Source organism: Stegostoma tigrinum, chromosome 25 (assembly GCF_030684315.1).
Source record: "Stegostoma tigrinum isolate sSteTig4 chromosome 25, sSteTig4.hap1, whole genome shotgun sequence".
Classification (NCBI taxonomy): Eukaryota; Metazoa; Chordata; class Chondrichthyes; order Orectolobiformes; family Stegostomatidae; genus Stegostoma; species Stegostoma tigrinum.
In genome coordinates, this window is record NC_081378.1 from 1,798,764 (window position 1) to 1,825,012 (window position 26,249).

The 26,249-nt window shown below is 42.2% G+C and overlaps 1 protein-coding gene across 8 annotated transcripts in view; it reads right to left on the minus strand.

The window, feature by feature from the left end:
- The window catches only part of sema3d (sema domain, immunoglobulin domain (Ig), short basic domain, secreted, (semaphorin) 3D), a 357,672-nt gene that overhangs the window by 87,057 nt on the left and 244,366 nt on the right, over window positions 1-26,249 (minus strand). For all 8 annotated transcript variants that reach the window (XM_059654813.1, XM_059654812.1, XM_059654816.1 and 5 more), the window contains 3 exons: window positions 17,753-17,867; window positions 15,987-16,056; window positions 9,933-10,077 (listed from right to left, as the gene is read on the minus strand). In XM_059654813.1, coding sequence (XP_059510796.1) covers window positions 9,933-10,077; window positions 15,987-16,056; window positions 17,753-17,867 — 330 coding nt within the window. The remainder of the gene's footprint in view (window positions 1-9,932; window positions 10,078-15,986; window positions 16,057-17,752; window positions 17,868-26,249) is intronic.

Sequence of the window (26,249 nt, forward strand, 5' to 3'; positions counted from 1 at the left end):
AGTAATTTCTGAAATAAGACACATTTGTCAAAGCATTTTATTTTGCACTCATCAGGGCAATTCACAAGAACTACATTTGTACCACACAAGAGGAGTGTGTGGATTAGTTAACAAGTAGACTCTGTTTGATAGAGGCATTACAATGGAGGGTGAGCCAGTTATGATGACTGAGAGTTAACTGCTAAGTTTTGTTTAAATTTTAAACCAGACAGATTGATTCTGGTCAAGTATGGTCCGGAGAAATGATCCAGAAAACGGTTATCACCATTTTTGTTCATTTGAAATAAGTGCAAGGTTTGTACAGTTTTATTTTGTTTGCAAAGGTCAAGGTCCTGTGCATTAATCTATACAGCTTTCAGTATACACAACTATATATTGATACAAGCTCAACATCCAGCCTGGCTGCCAGTTAAATTCCTCACACACTTAGGATTATTCAGCAAATATTATCCAATTGCAGAATCATAACCAGTTGGACATTGTGTTCTACATTTCGCAAGAATAAGCTGGTTTACCTTTACTTTGGTATTTCTTAGCAAATGTCCTGTTGAGCGAAAGATAAAAGGTTTTGACAAAAATGTGTGTTTATTCAGGAATACCGAAGTAACACTAAAAACTGCTTCATCCGAATACCAACCCTTCGATGAAAACATTCCCATCTCAATCATTATTAGAGTACCAGCAAAATGATGAACTGGGACAGAAGTGGTCCAAAACTACAAAAGCATTAAATTTGTTGAAGTAATATGCAGTTGCATAAGCTCTAACCACAGGCAATGATACAGTGCAATAACAATCAGGTTAGATTACCCTAAGCATCAAACCCTTTGAACCCAAACCAAAATGCGGCTGTCAGTTCTGACCTGATACGGTAGATATAAAACTGCTCAAGGAAAAGAAATTTGGCACCGTCATATATCAAGTGAAACAAGGGAGCTGGAGCAGCGCCAACCTGTGATAAGGTCCATATGATGTGGTCATGGCCTGTCACATGCTGGCTAGTGTTAAATCCTGCAGACTGTGTGCTCATTGTTTGTCCATTCAGTCTGCCTCCTTCAATGTTACCTACTGGCATGGAACAAATGTAACTCAATGACAGCAAGTTGTGTCTTTCCCTGAATCAATGTCAGGCAGAGTAAAGTTAAAATGTTGCAGCTGTAATTCTTCCATTTCATCACAAATTGCCTGTATAGGATTGCAACTTATTTCAGCAAGAAACATCAATAGATAAAGACAAATGCATGAGCACACGCAAATGTCCAGATATGGGAATTCAAAACATATTCTTCTAGGAATCTCTCAGAAACAATTCAAATTTTTTTTACGCAAAGAGTCATTTTGATGTGTAGTGGTTGTTAAGTTGGCAAATGTCACTTACTTTGCATAAAAGATTTTCAGGATGAAACAGCAAATGGGTTGTGTTGCTATAGCAACTACTTCACTTTCGAGGGATGACTTTGATCTCTCATCAACCTCTGATCTTCCTTCGCCACATCAGTTCAAGTGCCATCTCTATTCCCTCCCTGTTTCAATATTCGGGTTCGTCTTCTCTATCCATTTCCAGAAAATCCCCAAAGAAAATCATTTCAACTGAACTGATTCTTACCAAAATCCCAGAACCATTCAGTCTCCTTTCAACTTTCCTTCTGAATTTTTTTAATTCTACTGAATATACAAGTGTTTTTATTGTTCACTTGATAAAATGTATCAGCTTGGAATGAGAAAACATTCAGCATTTCCTCAAGTAGATAATGAGATTTGTCTCACCAACTCAGACACAAAAGTTGGTGTACAAATATAAATTCTTGTTCCTTCCCAAATGAACATCTTCCTAGTTGCTTGAACTGACTTTGCGCATTCGTACAAATGACTCAAACTCTTCAACTCTCCTCCCGCAGTATGCCTGCCTAATTGTTAAGCCACAGTGGTCCCCATGCACTGAGCAGCCTGTTGCCTATTGAGACATACAGACTGCTTTACAATACGAACACCTGCTTGTTTCATGCACTGTTTCCCCTGCGGCATCCATCCCTTCATCACCAAAAGCAGTTTTTATGAATAAGACAAGATTCTAGTGAAGGTAAAGTGAAATTCACACGACGTATTCTCATTTTCAAAATGCAGCAAGCTTTCAACAGTGGAATTTAGGTTGTGGTGAAAGCCAGTGTCGATAATGTACATACGTAGGAAAGTCTACTGAGATGGAGAGAGAGAATGGACACTTCCCCGATACCAGGGTGAAAAATATTTCTTGCTTGCCTTAAGCTGTCTAGAACAGACAGTGAGCAGCTTTTCCCTTTAACCACTGTACCGCATGTGGCATTGGTGTTCCCACACCATGGTTTCATTTTCCTGACCCAGATATGCATCATTTCCTATTTTTCTGTCTGCTCCTTGACATACTACTGACTGACATGAAGAGAATGTTATTACAAGTGTGAATTATTTTGGCTTAAAACCTGCTAAATATCATAGGAATAGCTACTGGAAGATATTAGCAAGTGGGTGGGATGGCCAGACACATTGCTGTCGAAATTTAGTGCAGGGAATTGCAATACAGTACATTTTACAACTAAGAACAAGGTTAGGTAATGTAATCTAAAGGGCATTAGGATGTGGTCTTTGGCACAACCACATTCAGCCAAACATTAATGATCTTCCCTGCAATTCAAGGTCAGGATGTTTGCCAATGATTTAACTGCATTCAGTACCATTTTCATCTCAAATACTGAAACAGTCCATGTCCATACACAGCAAGGCCTGGACAACACCTGCCTTGCAATATTCAAACCACAAGGGTGCCAGGCAATTGTCATCTCCAGCATGAAAGAATCTGACCCCTGAAATTCAACGGTATTATTATCACAGAATCACCGCTATCAACATCCTGAGGGCTACTATTTGCTAGAAATTCAACTGGACTCACCATACGAATACAGTGGCTACAACAGCAGGTCAGAGGTTGGGAATACTGGAGCAAGTAACTCACCTCCTGACTCCCCAAAGCCTGTCCCACCGTCTACAAGGCACAAGTCGGGAGTGTGATGGAATGTTCCCTAATTGCCTGGATGGGGGCAGCTCCAACAACACTCAAGAAGCTTGACACCATCCAGGAGAAAATGGCTTAGCATTGTATCTGCCATCCTCAATATTCACTCTTTCTAAAACTGATGCTCAGTAGCAGCAGTAAGTATGATCTACAACAATTTGACAAAGCTCCTTTGGCAGCACCTCCTAAACCCCGAACTATCAACAAGGACAAGGACAGTAAAAGTATAGAAACATCACCCCTGCAAGCTTCCTTCCAAGCAACAGCCATCCTGATTTTCCCCAATTTGCCATTCCTTCACTCTTGCGAAATCAAAACTCTGAAATTCTTCCTCCTTCCAGCACTGCGCAATTGGGTGAAGTCGTGTCAGATGGGGAGGCGATGGCCTGGTAGCATTATTGCTAGACTGGTTAACCTGGAGATCCAGATAATGTTCTGGGGACCTGGGTTTGAATCCCACCATGGAAGATGACAGAATTTAAATTCAATAAAAATATCTGGAATTGAGAGACAACTGATGACCATGAATCCTTTGTTGATTGTCATAAAAAAACCCACCTGATTCACTAATTATGGAAGGCAACTTCCATCCTTACCTGGTCTAGCCTACATGTAACTCCAGACCCACAAAAATGTTGACTCTTAACAATTAGGGATGTGCAATAAACACTGGCCAAGCTAGCAATGCTGTCATCCCATGAATGAGTTTTTTTTTAAAAATGCACTTCAGGAAGGTGACTCAAAACAAATAATGGGTCTGGGTCCCTAATGTCTGGTCTACATGTAATTTGAGACCCACAGCAATGAAACTTAACTGCCCTCTGAAGTGACTGAGCAAGCCAGATAGTTGCAACAAACTTCTAAAAAGCCTTAGAGGAGGTAAGAACCTAGGCACTCCAGCCTAGTCAATTCTGCAAAGTCCTCCTAGTGAACATCTGGGGGTTGGTGCTAAAATTGGGAGAGCGGTCTCTCACACTAATCAAGCAGCAGGCTGCCATAGTCATACTCACATATTCATACCTTACAAACAATGTCCCAGACACCACCATCACCATCCCTGGGTCCACCCTGTCCCACCGGCAGGACGGACCCATTGGAGGTGGTGGCACAGTGGTACACAGCCAAGAGGGATTTGCTTTGGGAGTCCTCAGCAGTGACCTCAGAGCCCATGCTGTCCATTGGCATCAGGTTAGACATGGCCAAGGGAACATCCTGCAGATTACCACATACTGTCCTCCCTCAGCTGATGAATCTGTACTGCTCCATGTTGAACAACAGTTGGAAGAAGCACTGAGGGTAGTAAGGATGCAAAATGTACTCTGAGTGGGGATTTCAATGTCTCCCACCAAGAGTGGCTCAGCAGCAGTAGTATTGATCGAGCTGGGTGGGTCTTAAAGGACATCGCTGCTAAACTGGGTCTGCGGTGGGTGGTGAGGGAACCAACAAGAGGGAAAAACATACTTGATTTCTTCCTTACTAAGCTGCCTGCTGCAGATGTACCTGTTTGTGACAGTATCGGTAAGAGTGGCCATTGCACAGTCCATGTGGAGATCTTTACATTGAGAATAACCTCCATCATGTTGTGTGGCAACATTTAGTGGCATAGTACAAAGATAATAATTTCTCCCTCAATGCCAGCAAAATGAAGGAGCTGGACATCGACATCAGGAAGTGGAGTGGAGGACATGCCCTGGTCAGTATCAACGGAGCTGAGGTGGAGGTGGAAAAGAGCTTTAAGTTCCTTGGGAGTAAATATCAGCAAAAGTCTATCCTGGTCCATTCACATTGACGCTACAGTTAAGGAAGCACACCAACGCCTCTGCATCCCCAGGAGACTGAAGAAATTCGGAATGTCCAATTTTTACAGTTGCACCATAGAAAGCACCCTGCCAGGATCCATCACAGTGGGGTATGGCATCTAGTTTTCCCAAGACCATTAGAAATCACAGAGTTGTGAACATAGTCCAGTCCATTGGGAAAACCAGCCTTCATTCCAGTGGCTCCATCTATACTTCCCGTTGCCTCAGGAAAGCAGCCAACATCAAAGACCCCTCACCCCCACCCCCGATTATATTCTCTTACATCGGGCAGAAGATACAAATGTTTATAAACACGTACCAACAGATTCAAGAAGAAATTCTTCCCCGATGTTATCAGAATTATGAATGGACCTCTCAAATATTAGTTCTGAGGATCACCAGACTCGCAACGTTAACTCTGACCTGAGAGCTGTTCCAGCTCCTTCTGTTTTTGTTCCTGAGTTACAGCATCCACAGTTCTTTCAGTTTTTAAGGTATGATTTGTCTGGTTAGCTAGCATGCAAAACAATACTTTTCACTCAACCTCAGTACATTTGATACTAATAAATCAAATTAACTCATCACTATGCTAATAGGGACAGACTTCGAACAGATCTAGCAACTCAAGTGTCATGTACCCCGAGATGCTGTGGGCCATCAACAGCAGCAGAATTGTACTCCAGCACAATCTATAACCTCATGGCCCAGCATATCCCCCATCTCAACCATTACCATCAGGCCAGAGATCAGCCCTGGTTCAACAGAGAGTGCAGGAGAGTATGCCAGGAGCAGCACCAGGCATGCCTGAAGATGAGGTGTCAATCTGCTGAACCCACCAAACAGGACTACTTGCAAACCAAACAGCAAAAGCAGCAAGTGATAGACAGAGCTAAGCAATCCCTCAACCAATGGACCAGATCTAAGCTCTGCAGTACTCCCTTATCCAGCTGTGAATAGTGGTTGACAATTAAACAACTCACTGGAGGAGGAGGTTCCACAAATATCCCCATCCGCAATGATGGAAGAGCCCAGCACTTCAGCGCGAAACGTAAGGCTGAAGCATTCGCAGCAATCTTCAGCCACAAGTGTCAAGTGGATGATCCATCTCGGCCTCCTCCAGTGATCCCCAGCATTACAGATACTAGTCTTCAGCCAATTCCATTCAGCCCATGTGATATCAAGTAACAGCTGGAGGGGCTGCATTTTGCTGGGTCAGTCAAATGACCTTTAGTGCTGTAACCATTTTCTGAAAAGGACAAGCTAGCATCACACACAAAAAAAAACACACACATGTCTCTGGCAAGTGTGTACTGAGGAATTTGAGAAGGTAGCAACTCAGTTGTTGTGAAATATTTGACCTCATTGAGGAGGGAATGAAACTGCTCTCATTGAAGCAAGAGAGGAAAAGGAAAGAATGAGCTGAATTCCCTCTCATCATCAGCCTGGGCCAAGACCCATTAGGCACAAACAAAGGGATCTTCTGGGCTTGGCTGGGACACTTTCAGAGCTCCCGGGGCCTGCTGCAATTCACTGACTGAGATCACAAAAGTCAATTAGACAGGGTACCTGAGGCTAGTTGGTATCCATGGCTACAGCAGGCAAAAAGCCAATAGCTGCTAGGGATGAAAACTGAAAAATCTCAGACACAGAATCAGAGTGAGATTATGGGGGCAGGTCCCCCCCACCCCACTTTTACTGAGAATTTGCACTCAGCCTAGTTACACAGCTCATTTCCTCCTTTGTATTGTTCAACCACTCTGGTTATGAAGTAAATAATGAAAATGCTACAGATGTTTTGGCACTGTTGATGTTAGAAGCTGTTCTCATGTCCACAACGTTAACGGCAATGATAGTTTTACTGGAAGTAAACTCTACTTCTTGACTACAAACTCTGACTTTTCAGATATCGTGATTTTTTTTTCTTCTACAGAGCTAAGGTGAGTGTTAGAATTTCAAGTGTAGGTTTTTTTTAATCAACCCATGTAGTGATGTTCCCAGGGAGAACGCATCAGCTGGCTACCTGTTATTACTACCATGAGGCTCGAGATTTTTAAAGGCCCAACATCATTAACATGTTGTAGTGATTCATGGCCGTCACCCTACATTCCCAGACATGGCTGAGCCAGGGACAAAATTATCCAGCACCCACTTCCCGCAGAGGAGCGAGAACAGGCACATTCCCTGAATGAACTCTTAGTTAGGTGACACATTCCGACCTCGAAGCTGCTGTCAGGCTCTCTTGCACCTCATGAGAACCCAAACTACATGTGATAAAAATAATCTTTCGTCGACCTCTGTGCACAGTACACGTGGCTAGAGTTTCAATGCCCCTCAGTTAGATGGATGGCTGGATTGTGATGCAGAACAACGCCAACAGTATGGGTTCGATTCCCACACCCACTGGCTGAGGTGAGGATGAAGGCATTTCCTTCTCAACCTCATGGTCACCCTCAGGTTAATCCATACAATCCACCACTCGTCATCTGTATCTCTCTAATGCAAGACCAGTCCTAAGGTCTGATTGGACTATAACAACTGTATCTTTAACTTTTGTGTGACCCAGTATCATTTCAGAGTCTATACAGTGTGAAGCTGGAGGAGCACAGCAGGTCAGGCAGCATTAGAGGAACAGGTGAGTCAATGTTTCGGGTTGGGACCCTTCTTCAGAACTCATTTCAGAATGTTGCTACCATAATAACATCTGACTCTAGCATTTAAAATAGGCTCCAATATCTCTCCAAATGTCTTGATAAACCACCCTGACAGCAGAACTGTTTCCAGAATATCCTGGGGATAATCAGTTTTATTACAGGAAGCCCAAACAAAAGGTTACTGTCAATTATTGAATCCACTTCATAACATGTAACGAGAGAGAAAGGAAGTGGCTCACTGATTAAATGTGTCAAGTGCTGATGGTCCTTTGTAAGAAACAAAACATTTGGTTGAAAACCAGGAGGAAAGGAATTGTCCTGGAAGTGTGAATGTTGGATTGTATTATTAACTGCAGGTGTGGTCAGGTGTGCCCCTTCCCAAGATATTTGTCCAATCCTGTTCAACCGTAGATTCATTAATTCCTAATTATAAAGCTATCAACTCCAAATTGAACACATTTTACAGTTCCCTTAAGAGCGATTAAAGAAAACCATCAGTATAACAGAGCAGAAATATGTCACCTATTATTAACTGTGTAACAGCTGCTACATTAATATCAAACATTACACAAATTCTTCACAGATCGAGCACTGCTGTTCTGGGAGAAATAACTTTGACAAGTTATTTTCACTACAGCAGAAGTGAATCTTATTTCCAATCTGACATTTTTCCAAACCAAAATAATTTTAAAGAATGTCAATAAACATTTTCAGTGACTCTTGAGTTCAGGAAATCTTGCTCAAGTACATCAAATTTTCAAGACAGATCAAAATATGTCCAATGTAACAGAAATGCAATCATTCCTGCCCTTATAAAACAAGCAAAATGCCAAGATATTCACTCAATATTCATCCCAAATAAAATTAATCTATCAAAAGTAAGCTGGTCTTTTCAAAATTGACTCACAGCCAATCTTATGCACCTTAAGGAAGAAAATGTGATGGAAACTGTATGTATAGGGGCATAAAGACTAATTGTCTCCACCTTAAATTCAGCCTGCCTAAATTTTGACAGAGCGATCAGACAGTTCAGAAAAAAGAATGAAAACAAAGCAGAGGAAAGATCAATGAGCTAATGGCTCGGCAACAACACATTTGTGGAACAATGAGATTTATTCTGAGCAGTCTTCCAATATTTGCAATCATTTACTTCACTTCTTAATGAAAGGCTCGATTGCTCTGGAAGTGCACAATGCTGCTGATCAACTTTCAGATTTACTAGTTCAGGAATAAAGAACAGGTGGTGCTTGTTGCACGTAGAACGATCTGGAACTACAATGCTCAATAGGTGAGTGGTAGACCTGTATCAGTGAGCGAAGAACACCGTAGCAATGTGGGCTGTGATTTACTGCTGCACACACTCAGTGTGTGCTGAGCACTTACACGGTGACTGTAAACAGCAGGAAAGCCTGCCACATCAAACATGGGTCAGCCACTTGAGAACTTGACCTGTCTGGGCCCCGACGCTGAGTTGTGCCCCTGTCAGAAGCTGCCTGTCAGAGGCTGGCACCTCCCAGGAACCAGGGACCCAGGCTGTGCAGCCATGAGGGACTGCAGTGGGAAGAAAGGAGATTTTTATGGATTATGGTTTCAGGGAGAGATTTTGGAGGCAAGGGGAGGGAGCGGTAGCTTTCAGCAGATTGCGGCAGCCCACCAGACAGGCTAGTGGTGGTAGGAGACCCTCATGTGATTTTAACTGGCCAATTAAGGGCCCTCATTGGTGGCAGTTCAGGAAGATTCCCCAAGAAACTTCATGTCCGAAACTTCATTGCTGATGTTGAGGAAAGGGGTTGACTATCTCAATGGTACCAAACCACCTGGTTGTTTGTCCTGCTGCTGTCTGCCATGCCACACCTGCAGGGGGCAATATGCCACCCACAGTTTTGTCTTAATTAGCCTCTGCAACGATGTAGTGAGCCACTCAACTGTGTTCAAAAAATCAGCTCGCCATCACATTCTCAAGGGGCAGTAAAGAACAGGTGACAAATGTTGGTCCAGCCAACAATGCCCACATCTCATGAATGAATAAAATATAGAAATCTGTCATTGAAGCAAAGAAATTAATTCAGACAAATGACCTTATTATGGTTGCTTTTCCATAAAGGTATTCAGAAACTGCTCTTCTTGAAATATGTTAATAACATGAATGCAGATAGGTTGCTGCAGATCAATAGGGTGAATGACTCTATGACTATCAGAAAGCCTCTTGAAGGTAAATGAAAAAATGATTTATTTCTACATATGCAGTCACTGCAGATTGTGTAGTTTACTTCACATCTGTGTTCCTACAGGGATTGATAAAACAGCAGTTCCCACGCTGCCTCGAGCAACATGAGACTAATTCTCACTCATCACTGAAGCCACTGCTAACAATGACAAACCCTGTCCTTAACACTGTAAATAAAAACAATGCTTCCTCCGAACTGTACTCACTGTCCCAGGTCGTGGATAAGGGATCCTTCCATCATACTCCACCCAGCGATGGTCAGGTCCTTCCTTGTGAGCGTACGGTCCATTAAAAGAAGCACGAATATCTGCCATGCTGTACACACAGACTGCAGAGCCCTTAAAGATTGAACTGAGTAAAATAAAACACAATACATGTTTAAATTGGCAACGCTGTGCTCTTACATTGTTAGACATGCCATTTTTAGAGATTCTTTCGTATTGTGTCATGAAAATGAGGTTCATGTCAAATAGATGTTACAATCATTGACACAGCCAACATTTATTACCCATTCCTAATTGCCCAGTGGATAGTTAAGAATCACCCACATTGCTGTGGGTCCAGTGTCCACTGTAAGCCAGATCAGGTGAAGATGGCAGTTTCATTCCCTAAAGGGCATTACTGAACCTGATGGGTTTTGCCCTGATAACTGGAAACAGTTACATGGTCATCATTAGCTTCTTTAATTCCTGATTTTTATTGAATTCAAATTCCAGCATGGCCTTCAGCGGTATTTGAACCAGGTTCCTAGAACATTATCTGGGTCAATGGATAAAAATAAAAAAACAATATCACCAGCCCATTGTCATCCCCCTTGTGTTAAATAATAATGGGAGAGCAGTTAGGTTTGTGCTTCAAATGGCATATCTGTGGGCAGAGTGCTTGTACCATACAAGTATGGCACTGGGTACCATCTGCATCAAATGATAAGCTTTAAGCAGTGGGTATTGAGAAGCAGTTTGTGTTGTGTGAATGGGAACAGCACCATTTCCAAGCAGTTGCCAATTAATCTGACACTGCAGTTCCACAGCCGATGGAAGACATTGTACTAACCAAATTCACTTGCTTTAGGAGGACATCTGAGCACCTGAAAGCTGCCTGATTCAATTCCACAAGAACAGTTTAGGAGCCAGTTCAGTTCAGGGAGATTGGGATTTATTTTTGGAAGCAGCTTTATGGCACTGTCAGCTGTTGCATTCTTACCATTGACTATTGACTGCAAGTGTTGCAGGTTCAATTCGCACACTGGAGGCTGAGTACAAAAGAAGTCTCTGCTGATACTCCAGGGCAGTGCCAAGGAGGTATTGAGCCAAGGCTTTATTAAGTCTCTCCAGTGGAGGGGCATGATGCCATAGCACAAATTCAAAGAAGAGTATGAGACTTCTCCATGATAACCTGACTCATATTTATCCATCAAAGAGAACAGATTTTCTGTTCATTGTCATATTGTTCCTTTTGGAAGGTTGGTCTGCGGTTCAGTGCTGTATTTTCTTATGACAGCAGGGAGTGGACTTTAAAAAGAAGCCTCATTGCCAGTAAAATTGTTTAGAGTGTCCTGAGGTTGTGACAATGCTAAATAAATTCATTTTAGGCAGGAATTATTGCAGAAGCTGGAATCTGTACTGAAAACAAAAAAATGCTGGAAATCACGGCAGGTCGGGCAGCATCCATGGAGAGAGAGCAAGTGAACGTTTTGAGTCTGGATGACTCTTCAGAGCTGACATTAGCTGTGATTTCTAGTAGTTTTTGCTTTCAGTAAATAAATGTATTCTTACTTTTCTTTCTTTTTCTGACAGAGGTCAAAAGTAATCAATGCAGTAAATGATAGACACTGACTCAACTGGAGATTTGTGTGGATTATTCATTTATAACTCTATGTCGAACACTCATGAACACTGTTGAACACTAGGATAACACCAGATATAAATACGTTCACACTCAAAAATTAAAATGCAACTTATTAATTAAAAGATTCCCATTAAACTCATGCAACAGGAGATCTGCTGGAAGATCAGAGCATAGTTCCCACTCTGTGGGTTTCTTCTCAGCATCGAGCAATTGTCAGGCATATTGCAGTTCAGTTGTAGAGCAAATCTCCTTCTGCTCTCCTCCCTAACCCAACATAACCCTCAACCTCAACATAGCACCTATTAGTGCACCAGTGTGAGATTTTCCCATTGCTCTGTTTAGTATCACGATGGCAGCAGTGAGTGAGAGACCTGATTATGTGATAATCAACGTCGAGATGTGGAATTTATCCTAAACTTCAACAGATGGTTAAGAGAAACAGAGAGACTTTCATCTCACTGTGTGGGCTGGATACCCAGAGGACATGAGGCAATATACAAAATCCTCTTGAATACAGAATCTCAAATATAAACCCAAAGTGCAACATGACAGAAACAATTCCGGAAAACCAAATTGAAGTGAATTCTCTAAACTTATCAAAGTGATATATGGTATCAAAAATAAACGCATCAATTGATGAAATAAATTGTCTTGCTTCACAAAGTTTCATGATAGTTTTAACAAATTAAAAATCTTTATTTTTGACAGTTCCAACCATAAGATGAATAATGGGAAAAGCTCACTGGACCAAAGGACCAATGTATAACATTGTAGCTTATATTAATCTTTGTGCAAATATTATAAATACATTTTCCTTTCCCAATATACATTTCTTTTTGAATGTCCGCATCAGTTTATCCAATGATATGTTGGATTGATACTCTTTCCTTTTACACAATGATACATATGAGAGACATTCAGCCTTTTCAGCTAGCTCTATCATTCGATAAGATTATAACTAGTCGAATTACTCCACATTCTTGCTTACTCCAGTAACCTTTCACTCCCTTGATAATCCAGAATCTAACTCTGCCATAAAAAAAATCAGAGACCCACTTCTATCTTACGAGGAATGAAGTTCTAATGGCTCATGATTGTCTGTGAAAAAAAGTCTCTCATTTCTATTTTAACTGGGTGATAACTTATTTTCCACTTTGCCTCTGAGTTCTAGAATGTCTCACGAGGAACCATCTTTCAACACCTACCCTGTCTAGAATCCTCACAATCTTCTAAACTCTAGTAGACACAATTGCAGCTTGTTCAACCTTTGCAGATATGACAATCCACCATTTCAGCTATTAATCTGAGCTGTTTCCAATGCAGTTAACTGTAAGCACTTCCATGCATAAGGTGACCACTAGAGAATATATACTCTAGACATGATCATATCTATATCCTCTATAACTGAAGCATAGCCTCGCTACTTTTACAATCAGTTCCCTTCACAGTGGATGATAATACTCGATTAGTCTTCTTAAATACTTGCTACTGCATAGCCTTTTGTGATTTGTGCGTTAAAACAACCAGATCCCTCTGCATCTCAGAGCTCTGCAATCTTTCACCATTTAGATAACGTATTTCTTTTTTCACTCTTGCTGCCAAATGGACAACTAAACATTTTCTCATATTACAGTTCACTTTCCAGACCTTTGTCCATTCATTTAATCTGTTCAAGATAATAAAACGTGAGGCTGGATGAACACAGCAGGCCCAGCAGCATTTCAGGAGCACAAAAGCTGATCGTTCGGGCTTAGACCCTTCATCAGAGCTCTCTGATGAAGGGTCTAGGCCTGAAACGTCAGCTTTTGTGCTCCTGAGATGCTGCTGGGCCTGCTGTGTTCATCCAGCCTCACATTTTATTATCTTGGATTCTCCAGCATCTGCAGTTCCCATTATCACTGAATTAATCTGTTCATCTCCTTTTGTGGCTTCGTTTTGCTCTCTTCACAATGTACCTTACTATCATCAAATTTAGGAACTATCCCTTTTGTCCCTGTATCTAAATCATTTACAGAAACTGTAAGCAGGTGTGGTCACAGCACTGGCCCCCGTGGCATCACTCTTGACATGTTGACAACTAGAAAGTGATCCTTTCATGCCTACTCTCTGTTTCCTATTAGACAGTCAATCTTTCATTCATGCCAGTTTGTTACACCTGCACCACAACTTTTTAGCTTCTGCAATTAACTTTGATGTGGCACCTTATCAAAAGCCTTTGGGAAATCCAAGTTCTGATTGTTCGCTGGTTCCCCTTTATCCACAACACACATTACCTCCTCAGAGAGCTCCAATAACCTGGTTAAAGATGATTTCCCATTCACAAAATGAAGTTGACTTTGCCTGATTACTTCTTATTCCAAAGTGTCCTGCTATAATATCTTTAATGATAGCTTCTGACATTTTCCTATGACAGATGTTGAGCTGACTTGATCTGTTGTTTTTCAGATTGCTGCCTGCTCCCTTTTTGAATGAAAGGGTTGCATGTGCCAATTTACAATCTAATAGAATCTTACCCCATTAGGTAATTTTGAAAATTTAAAACTAACTCAGCAACAATCAAGTTAGCCATTTCCTTCAGACCCTGGATTGAAGTCTATTGAGACCTGGACACTGTCGGCCCCATAGTGTCAACAATTTATTCCGTTACCAGTCCCTGATTACTGTAATTTTCTTGAGTTCTTCTGTTACTCCCATTTCAAGATTTTACCGTTATTTCAGGGACATTCCATGTATCCTCCACAGAGAATACTGATATTAAGTACTGGTTCAATCTGACATCTCCTCAATCCTAGAGCCAAAATTCATTTTGCAAATTCTTCTCTCTTTTTAAATATCAGTGGAAACATCAACTATCTATTTTATATATTTCTAGCTAGCTTCTTCATATTGTAGTTTTCTCTCTGTTGTATGAAATTTTTAGACATTCATTGCTGTTTTTAATTTTCTGTCCAATCACCTGGCCTGCACACATCACTGTGCAATTATATGTTTGTTGTTAATTTTGATACTATGTTTAACCTTTTGCAGCAACCACAGACGATGGGCCCTTTCTCTATAATTGACCATTCTTGTTGGAATGCATCAATTTTCTGGATTCTGAAATATTTCCTAAATGTTTGCCACTATATAACTACAGGCCTATCCTTTAACCTGGTTTACCAGTTCACTCGGTACCTCTGCTTTCATGCTTCTATAATTGCCCTTATTGAAGTTTAAAAGTCTAGTCTTGTAGCCACATTTCTTTCCCTTAAAATGAATGCAAAATTAAATTATCTTATAATCACTGCTATGAGGAGTGCCTTCATCATACGATCATTCATAAATCTTCAGGGTTTGGTATCAGAACATTGCTTTTCCTGAAATGATCAAGAAATTGATCAAGAAATACAAGGGACAATTTCAAAGTTTGTGGCTGTCACAAATTTGAGGGAATTATAGACTGTGCAAAGAACAGTATAGAATTTCAGAAGGACTTTGGTGGAGTGGGATGATAGTGGATAAATGAAGTTCATTGTGCAGAAGTGTGGATGATGAACTTTGGTACATCAAAGAGAGTCAGTATAAAACAAAGGGTCTATTCTAAAGGGTGTAGGAGCACAGAGACTTGGATGTGCTTATGTACATAAGTATTAAATGTTGCCGGTCATGTAGAGGGATATCAATAAAGCATAAAATAATCTAAATTCCAATATAGGAGTTTAGGGTACAAGACCTAGGGAAGGTTATGATGACTTTGTATGAGATACATGTTAGACTTCAGATCATATATTGTGTACAGTTGTGGGTAGTCACACTGCATATAGGATGTGAATGCGTTGGGGAGAGTGCAGAAGATGTTTAAGTGATTGAGGCATTTCAGTCCTAAGGATAGGACAGAGAAGCTGGGATTGTTTTTTTTTGGAAAGAAGGCCAAGAGGAGATTTTATAAAACTTTTAAAAGCCATGATGGATCTGCAGAGAATTCAATGGGCACATGCCTGCCAGTTGGCCAATTTACCACACACTAATCCATTTCTCCACATTTTTTCTACTAGCTTTATAACGTTTTGCTAACGTCAAAATATTTCCCAAATTGTGTTTTGAAATGTTGTAGCTTCCAAACAGTCAACTTTGGTAAATGATTATTTATGCTACGGTCACCGTGTGGTTTAAGAAAAAAACTTAACAACATTCTTTTTATTGTGAAAAAAACTTTGTTTATCAGCCATTGTGCCAACTCATCATCCAATTCAAACAAGCTTTCACTATTTTCTATCTCAAATCCCATCATAATTTGAAAAGGAAGATTGACAATAGAAGAAACAAATGGTCAGTTAAGAAAATATTTAACTCAAAACACATTTAAGTTAGATCTCTGTATCCAGATTGGAAAATACACACTAATAATTTGTGTAATATCAATAAATGTTTACCTTGTAGTCGTGAAGACTCCATAAACAATAGGATTCCTTTCGTCTTTTGTATGGAGCAGAAACACGTCCTCTTTGCAAAGAATAATGAAGTCATGAAAATTAGTAATTTGACAGGCAGAAATGTGTTAGATTCTTTCCTATCAATGGACAGCTTCTAAACACTGTTTAATTGGCCTATTATCATGCCAGTTTGTAATCAATATAAGGACATTGTTGCCCCATTGTGTGCCATACTCCTGAAGGGCCTTTGATCAGAGCCCCTGGTCTTGCCCTGCTCCCACTGTAAGATACTAATCTTTAGTAAGGCTGCTGATTCCACAACTCAGAGTGTCACAATAAACTAAAAAGAAGACAGCAAATCTCCTTCAAAAACTGACAACAGGATTAGCAGCGCCCAAAGAAACGGTTCAGACTGCTCAGCACTTCAAGATAATCACCTAAGTGTATTGGGCACAGGAGACTGAAAAACAGAGAAATTATTAACAGCTAAAGGGATTAGGAATATTGCTATCAGATTACTCATCGGCTTTCCAGTGTACTAACTCAGAAATATATTCAACACCATCTGAACTGCTTGACATCTATTTATGCCGCACATTCCGATGACATTTTTGGAAGGAGAGATATGGTCAATTATTATTTTTGCAAGATTGACAGCTGGACTATAATTCACTGAGCATTCCAGGACTGTAGTTTGATGAAATATGTTCACTGCTCAGAACTCTGTCGCCTGTCTTTTATTTTTTTCACTCAGAAAACGTTTGTGACCTTAGTTATTAAAATTTTGACCTGACCGATTCTGACCCCATCAAGATCAGTTGAGCAGATAGGCATAACAAAGAGTGTAACACATCCATCATCACCCAAAGGACAGCCTGGAGAGAAGTGGGAGAAGGAGCTTTGTGGGATCTTGTACCCCTGACAATGGAAGCCCTGAAAGGGTAACTGGATTGCAGTTACATTTGAATTGAAAGACCGTCAATCATAAAACTACAATCCTAATAATTTCATGAGTTATCAGTGTCATTAAGCAATCCTGCTCCTTTAAATCTCTCTGTACAGCTCAATGGAGACTCAGATTGGTCATCTGCTGCACTAGCGACCAGGGTGGCTGGGATAAACTGCTGCCATTAACCTTCCTTTCTATGCTGCATCTGAGGCTCTATCAGTTAGTATTGGTAATGAGTAAACTACCATGGAGTTGACATGAGAAGAGGCACTTGTCTTACTCAAATCAATGTAGTTAAATTGCACGATAGCAACCAGTACAAGTGACACTGATTAGTTAGGCACACAAACAAAGACTGCCAGGAGTGGCACGAGGCATAACTAAGAATCGTAGAATCCCCACAGTGTGGAAAGAGATCGTTGGCCCATCGCGTCCACACCAATCGTCCAAAAAACATCCCACCCAGACCCACTACCCTCATCCTGTTTTCAGAATCTTGCATTTATGATGGCTAATCCACCCAGTTTGCACACCTTTGGACTTGTTTGGGACCTTGTTCCTTCTTCATTCAAAGACTGTGTAGCATCATCAGATCAGGTGGGGTTTAACACTCCTTCAGCACTGACTTTCAGAAGCATTTCCATTTAAAAAGTGATCAATTGTTAAATCTGTCAGACACGCCTGTGTACACCTTCAAGGAGCACTTTTTCAACTTTGACCAGCCCGGCGATGAATTGTAAAGAAGTTGTTGATTATAATTCCATACTGTTTGCAAAGAGCAAATCCAATGAAGTTCTGCAGTGAAATTTTTACTTACGCAGTTCATCAAAATAAGTGTCAACTCCGTCAGGACCTGGGACAGAACACACCAGGCGGGCTTTAAGGAATGTGGTCCATTTATTGATGAGGCTGCGTTGTCCTCCAACATCGTTCTGGAGTTAAAGGAGAAAAAAGAATATAAATTTAACAAAGGCATAGTCTACTTTATAGCATTCAGTTGATAGTGTCAAACTTGTCTGTGTGTATAGATCCATCGTAGTTTGGAATTATAATTGGAGACAATGCAGTGAGAATTAATGCCATGTGTATTGGTGATTGTCGATCCACACTCTGCCCATGTTTTAGACGGCTTGCAGGTGAACTGATTTGAAGAATTGGTAAATATAGCCAATTGGCTGACTGCTGCTAAATGAGAGGGGAAGCCATTGTAACTCTCACAGATGCTGTTCCATCTGATGACAGTTCCCAGTATTTTAGGCTTTTATTTTCAATTTCCAACAGCCACAGTTTTTGACCTCAATTTTGCATCAAATTCTCTCTGACAGCCAGTGTAGAGGTAGAATCAATTGGCTCCATATTTACAGTGAAGTAAATGCAAACAATGGAGCAACCGAACATGGCTCAGAAATCACAAAGAAACCTTTCAATCATTGGCACAGATGCTACAAAGTTAGAAATTCATCTAACTGGGATCTTTCATTGAGTGAGAAGGGGTGCAAACAGACCTGTGCAAGGGAAAGTGTTGGCCTCTCTGTTCAGACCAAGGATTAGAATTTCCATATGTAACAACAGACCGTCTGCAAATGGTATTGTTGGCATCCGTTTTGCCAGTTGTAGCAATTAATGGGGCAACTGCTGTGGCTGCCATTGGCACACATTGTGGAATAGAGAAGATCTTTCACCTCAGGGCTGCTGTTGTACAACAATGCACAGTTTGTTTAGTTGGGTTAAACATCAATCAAGGCATGATTATTTCTAAAGCAGACTGAGAGTCAAATTGGCATGTTCCCAAAGCTTGATCATTCACTCATTGTCGGAGTAAATAGGGCAATCACTCTCTTTCCCTCCCACCAGGGGATGGTGTGCTGTTCGCTTGGCATTGCCTTATTACACTATGACTGAGAAGATTTGCTGTGCATAACAGGAACAAAAGATTGACATCTCACAACGTTGGCAATCAACCCTTACAGCTTGTTAAATTGATGTACCTCTACTTAATGTTCAATAAAAGCAAGCTGCAGAAATCATTTTCAGAGCTATTCTTTAATGGAAAGAGTATATATTGTAAAAGTTCAAAGGAGCACATTGTCCTCAAAAAAGGATCAAAGGATAAAATTAGTATACATGCATTTTATAAAGTTTATTAATGTTTAGCTCATTAACTGCTGACCTCATCAGAAACTATGATTCACTGAAAGCTTTTGCTGTAAATTTCTGGTAAGGTCAAAGGGTTAATTAGCTCCTGTGGAAAATCTGCACATGTACTGCCTTGATAGTTAAACTTTCTCATTCATAAAAAAGTTCGAAAAACAATGAGGCTGGCTATTCTCTTCCTTAAGATGTCACATTACACACTATGTCAGTCCTTAATTTATCAAGTGTTGATCATAGACTTCCTACAGTATGGAAACAGGCCATTCAGCTGATCGAGTTCTTACTGACTCTCTGAAAAGCCTCCCTCCCAGACCTACCCCACATCTTCCACAGCTAATCCACATAGCCTGCACATCCCTAGATACTATGCATTATTTCCCGTGGCTAGTCCACCTAACCAGCACATCTTTGGACTGTGGGAGAAAACTCACAGACACGGGGAGAATGTGCAAACTCTGCATAGACAATCATCCGAGAGTGGAATTGAGCCCCAATTCCTGGCACTGTGAGGCAGCAATGCTATCCACTGAGCCATCATGCTGCCTATGATGTTGGACATCTGTGGATGGTGTCAAAAGTGTAACAATGTAACATCAGAAAACCATTTCCTCCACATTCTTGTTTTGATAAGTGTGGGGTCATTCAAAAGTTTGCTGCCACGTGACTTGAACCAATTCCCCTTTCCCATTTGCCCTGAGATTCCTGATGTACATTGGCATCCAGTTCATCAGCCGCTCGGTTTTAATATTCTCCTCCTGGTTTTTTCATCTTCTATGGGATCACTCCTCCTAATCTCTGCAACCCTACAGCACTTTGCAAACTCTGCTGTCCACCAATTTGAGTCTGTTAGGCATCTTACTTACTCCATCACTGACTGCTGCACCAGTTTTATTCATTCCGAGGATGTGAGCATCTCTGATTGGCTACGTAACATTTATTGTCCATCCCTTACTGGCCATTGGGCAGTGAAAAGTCAATCACTTTGCTGTGGGCCTGGAGCCACATGTAGACCAGACAAGGTAAGGGGTGGCAGTTTCCTTCCCCAAAGGGCATTTATGAACTAGATAGCTTTTATGACAATCTTTTGTGGTCACCAATAGACTAGTTCTTTTCTTAATTCCAGATCATGATTAAACTCCAGTTTCCTCATCTGCTATAGTGGGATTCAATTTCATTTTCTCAGTTCAGGATGACTAGGCCCAGTGACCTACCACTACACCATCAGCTCCACCTCGAGCTACAGTAACCATAAGCTAAAACCCACTGCTTAAAACTCTGCAAGTCTCTACTGCTCATTAAAATTCTCCTTAAAACCTCTCTTTTGGCCAAGCTTTTGGTCTCAATATTCCCTTATATGTCTCAGAGTCAAATTTTCTTCATAAAAATCTTTACTGTCACTGGGACAAAATCCTGGAACTCCCTCCCCACACAGTGAGGATACACTACAGGAGCTCAAGGAAGTGGCTCGCTTCCACTTTCTCAAGGACAGTCAGGGATGTGCAGCGACAGCAATGCCCACATCTCATGAAAGAATGAAATAAACTGTCAGTGAATGTGCAGATAGCACCAGTGGCTGTTTATAGGTAAGGAGCTTTCTGCAGCTGGAGTGAAGTGGGAAGGCTAACAATTTGATGAAAATTCAGATTCCATAAAGATATAGAATAAGAAATATTGAAACACAATCAGTATTTAAACTTTCAAATTGATTTCGTTTTTTTTTAAAAACTGAAAAAATGAAATTCCCGGGAAGGAAGTAATAGTAGTGATAACGCAACTGGTCCCGTAACCCAGGCTAATATTCTGGGCACATGGTTTCTAATCCCACTAGGGTGGAAATCTGAATTCAGCATCCGAAAGCTAGCCAATGGCAGCCATGTAACCACTGTTAATGGTCATAAAACCCATCTGGTTCACTTATGTCCTTCAGGGAAGAAAAGCTGCCATCCTTTCCCTGATCTGGCTACATGTGACTCCAGGTCCACAGCAATATGGTTGACTCTTAACTGCTCTTGGGGCATTTAGGAATGGGCAACAAATGATAATGTACCCAAACATACACATCCCGTGAATGAATGAGAAGAGAACTTGAAAGAATCTCCTGATGGACAGTTCATACAAATATACGTTCTGCACAGCGTGACAATGATGATAACAGTACCAGTAATAAAGTGTAAAGCACTGTGGACATTGTTAACTTCAAATTCCAAAGTTGCTTTTGAAAAGAGATCTCATACAGCTCAAAAGAGATGCAGATATAAATTAAGTGGTCACACAGACAGAGAGATGCATGGAATATTACACCAACAGGGTCAAAAAACTTCAAACAAACTAGATCTGTTATGAATATGAAGATAATGAGAGGCTAATGATCCCCTGCTTCACAGTAAACCACCCACCATGGATTATATCCCAAATTGTAGACACATTGTGTGATTTTCACTTTGAAGCATACCCAAGGACATGAGTTAAAAAGACACTTCCAACTGTACTGCAGTGCACTAGTGGCACTTAGTGATTTCATGTGCACCAGCCTTGGAGTGTCATTGTGCCGTGAAGGTCATGATTGAATAACTATTCCCTAGTTATCCATGTGTAGAAGGAAAAGACTGAGCCACACTCTGAGGGCTAGAAGGAGCTAGCTGGCCGAATCAATTCATTTTTCTAATCTGTGTTTATGTATGCTGTATTATGAATCTTTCTTGCATTTAGTAATTAACATAGTCACTCTTGTTTATTTAAGACATTGCGGTTAAATTGGCTCCTTTTAAAACATATGTTCATTTCGGTCTGAAAATGTAGTGTAGGGGAAAGGATCTTCTGTAAATTCACCTTGCTGCTCCCAGCTGAGAAGATGATGTGTAATGGAGGGGAGCCAGTTCTTCCCTGCTCACCTGGGAGCTTATCAATTTGGGTTCTCTCAGATGGAATCATAATGTATCTGCTTTTATATCTTGTGGTCTTACGGATGTGAAGAGTGTCAGACCAGCCAGGATTCTATTGAATGATGGAGCAGGCTCAAGATGCTAAATGGCCTGTTCCTGCTCCTATTTCCTGAGGCTTATGCTCAGGGCAATACACATTTACAGGTTGTTTTAGGATCAAAGGATCTAACAAATTTAACAATTGACCAAAACCCCAAAAGACATTAACCCTGCGTGTGAGCAATTATCGGATGAGCTTTCTTCTCTGGGAGAGTTGAGAGTTTTTGGAACTCCTTGCCACAGAGAGCTGGGGGCACAGTCTTTGAGTGCTATTTAATGCTGAGATAGTTCCCTGACTGATCAAGAATCTATGCAGAAAAGTGGAGATAGAGATGTTTCCATTAGTAGGAGAACCTTGAACCCGAGAGCACAGCCTCAGGGTGAAGAGACGACCCTTTAGAAACGAGATGAGAAGACATTCCTTCAGCCAGAGGGTGGTTAATCCATGGAATTTATTGCTGCAGAGAGTTGCGGAGGCCATATCACTGAGTGTATTTAAGACAGAGATAAATAGATTGATGATTAGTAAAAGGATCAAAGCTTGCGGAGAGAAAACAGGAGAATGGGGTTGAGAAACGTATTAGCCAGGTGGACCTCATGGAATACAGGTTCCCTGATTGGGGCTGTTATTCTGGTCCAATCAGGGAGCACTGGCTAACAAATAAAATGAGGAATACCAAACATTCTGACACTGAGAGCTGGCTGTGAGGGAGCCGGACCACAGTCAAGGATTTTCCACATGTAAATAATGGGGTACTTGGTGACGGGATACCAGCCTCTGTGGAGTTATTTCATACCTAGTAGGCAGAATGGCCCAATTCTGCATTTATATCTTATGGTCTTATGGATGTGAAGAGTGTCAGACCAGCCAGGATCCTATTGAATGATGGAGCAGGCTCAAGATGCTAAATGGCCTGTTCCTGCTCCTATTTCCTGAGGTCTTTATGCCTTACCCTATAAACTTCTATAAAAGTTTAGTGCATAATCATCTTTTATAAGTCAAAAGAAAACAACATAATTCAAAACTTTACACTGTTGGAATATTAGTGAGAAAATTTCTAATTTGACCAAACTGGCTCATTTGAAATTTGTACTTCAGGTAAGTTTTTGGCCTGAAGAAAAGTACAGCACAGTCTCAGTAATATTCCATTTTGTATGCTTCTGTTGTTCACCAGAGGTGTTAATGTCAGGCCAATGGCAAACGTACCTGAATAGGAATAGAAAATATATCATGGAAAATCCGTTCAATATGAAGATAAAAGATAGGAAAAATGAAATCATGGTAATAAAATGTGAGGCTGGATGAACACAGCAGGCCAAGCAGCATCTCAGGAGCACAAAAGCTGACGTTTCGGGCCTAGACCCTTCATCAGAGAGGGGGATGGGGAGAGGGAACTGAAAGAAATAGGGAGAGAGGGGGAGGCGGACCGAAGATGGAGAGTAAAGAAGATAGGTGGAGAGAGTATAGGTGGGGAGGTAGGGAGGGGATAGGTCAGTCCAGGGAAGACGGACAGGTCAAGGAGGTGGGATGAGGTTAGTAGGTAGATGGGGGTGAGGCTTGGGGTGGGAGGAAGGGATGGGTGAGAGGAAGAACCGGTTAGGGAGGCAGAGACAGGTTGGACTGGTTTTGGGATGCAGTGGGTGGGGGGGAAGAGCTGGGCTGGTTGTGTGGTGCAGTGGGGGGAGGGGAAGAACTGGGCTGGTTTAGGGATGCAGCAGGGGAAGGGGAGATTTTGAAACTGGTGAAGTCCACATTGATACCATTAGGCTGCAGGGTTCCCAGGCCGAATATGAGTTGCTGTTCCTGCAACCTTCGGGTGGCATCATTGTGGCAGTGCAGGAGGCCCATGATGGACATGTCATCTAAGGAATGGGAGGGGGAGTGGAAATGGTTTGCGACTGGTAGGTGCAGTTGTTTGTTGCGAACTGAGCGGAGGTGTTCTGCAAAGTGGTCCCCAAGCCTCCGCTTGGTTTCCCCAATGTAGAGGAAGCCACAACGGGTACAGTGGATGCAGTATACCACATTGGCAGACGTGCAGGTGAACCTCTGCTTAATGTGGAATGTCATCTTGGGGCCTGGGATAGGGGTGAGGGAGGAGGTGTGGGGGCAAGTGTAGCATTTCCTGCGGTTGCAGGGGAAGGTGCCGGGTGTGTTGGGGTTGGAGGGCAGTGTGGAGTGAACAAGGGAGTCACGGAGAGAGTGGTCTCTCCGGAAAGCAGACAGGGGTGGGGATGGAAAAATGTCTTGGGTGGTGGGGTTGGATTGTAAATGGCGAAAGTGCCGGAGGATGATGCGTTGTATTCGGAGGTTGGTAGGGTGGTGTGTGAGAACGAGGGGGATCCATTAGGGCGGTTGTGGCGGGGGCGGGGTGTGAGGGATGTGTTGCGGGAAATACGGGAGACGCGGTCAAGGGCGTTCTCGATCACTGTGGGGGGAAAGTTGCGGTCCTTAAAGAACTTGGACATCTGGGATGTGCGGGAGTGGAATGTCTTATCGTGAGAGCAGACGCGGCGGAGGCGGAGGAATTGGGAATAGGGGATGGAATTTTTGCAGGAGGGTGGGTGGGAGGAGGTGTATTCTAGGTAGCTGTGGGAGTCGGTGGGCTTGAAATGGACATCAGTTACAAGCTGGTTGCCTGAGATGGAGACTGAGAGGTCCAGGAAGGTGAGGGATGTGCTGGAGATGGCCCAGGTGAACTGTAGGTTGGGGTGGAAGGTGTTGGTGAAGTGGATGAACTGTTCGAGCTCCTCTGGGGAGCAAGAGGCGGCGCCGATCCAGTCATCAATGTACCGGAGGAAGAGGTGGGGTTTGGGGCCTGTGTAGGTGCGGAAGAGGGACTGTTCCACGTAACCTACAAAGAGGCAGGCATAGCTGGGGCCCATGTGCGTGCCCATGGCCACCCCCTTAGTCTGTAGGAAGTGGGAAGAATCAAAAGAGAAGTTGTTGAGGGTGAGGACGAGTTCAGCTAGGCGGATGAGAGTGTCGGTGGAGGGGGACTGGTTGCGCCTGCGGGACAGGAAGAAGCGGAGGGCCTTGAGGCCATCTGCATGCGGAATACAGGTGTATAGGGACTGGACGTCCATGGTGAATATGAGGTGTTAGGGGCCAGGGAATTGGAAGTCCTGGAGGAGGTGGAGGGCGTGGGTGGTGTCACGGACGTAGGTGGGGAGTTCCTGGACCAAAGAGGAGAAAATGGAGTCCAGATAGGTGGAGATGAGTTCCGTGGAGCAGGAGCAGGCTGAGACGATGGGTCAACCAGGGCAGGCAGGTTTGTGGGTTTTAGGAAGGAGATAGAAACGGGCCGTGCGGGGTTGGGGAACAATGAGGTTGGAGGCTGTGGGTGGGAGGTCCCCTGAAGTGATGAGGTCATGAATGGTGTTGGAGATGATGGCTTGGTGCTCGGGTGTGGGGTCATGATCGAGGGGGCGGTAGGAGGTGGTGTCGGAGAGTTGGCGTCTGGCCTCGGCGATGTAGAGGTCAGTGCGCCATACTACCACTGCGCCACCCTTGTCTGCGGGTTTGATGGTGAGGTTGGGGTTGGAGCGGAGGGAGCGGAGCGCTGCCCGTTCTGCGGGGGAGAGGTTGGAATGGGTGAGAGGGGTGGAGAGGTTGAGGCGGTTAATGTCTCGATGGCAGTTGGAGAAAAATGAAATCATGTTGTTTTTCACACTGTCTATAAGAAATTTGCTCAGCAGGGTTTCTGTTTTAGTATTCTGTGTCAGCTCTTGTTAAATCAGTCCCAGCAATATTAAAACTGACAATAAATGTCCATTTCAAGTTATTAAAATCTAATTAAGGGCACCGAGGGAGGGAGAAAGTAAACCTGAACAATTGTAAAGTGGCTGAAAGCATGCGCCACAATGAACTCATGAGAATTAGAAACATTCTCACTTGTTTATATGATAAATAAATTATTCACTACAAAAGAAAAGTGATATTGCAAGAAAAGGCAATGCAGACATTTGAAAAAGAAAATGAGCATAGTTTGTTTATTGGATAGAGTGTGTCCTACTGAAGAACCCAAAGATGTAGAAAGCAATTCTAGAATGTTGACTAATAATCCTTTCACTGAAGCTTTCCTTCATCACTGCCACCACTTTACTTATGATCAAGAGTAGACTGATCGGGTGGTGATTAGCCAAACTGCATTTGACCTGTTCTTTTTTTTATGTACAGGA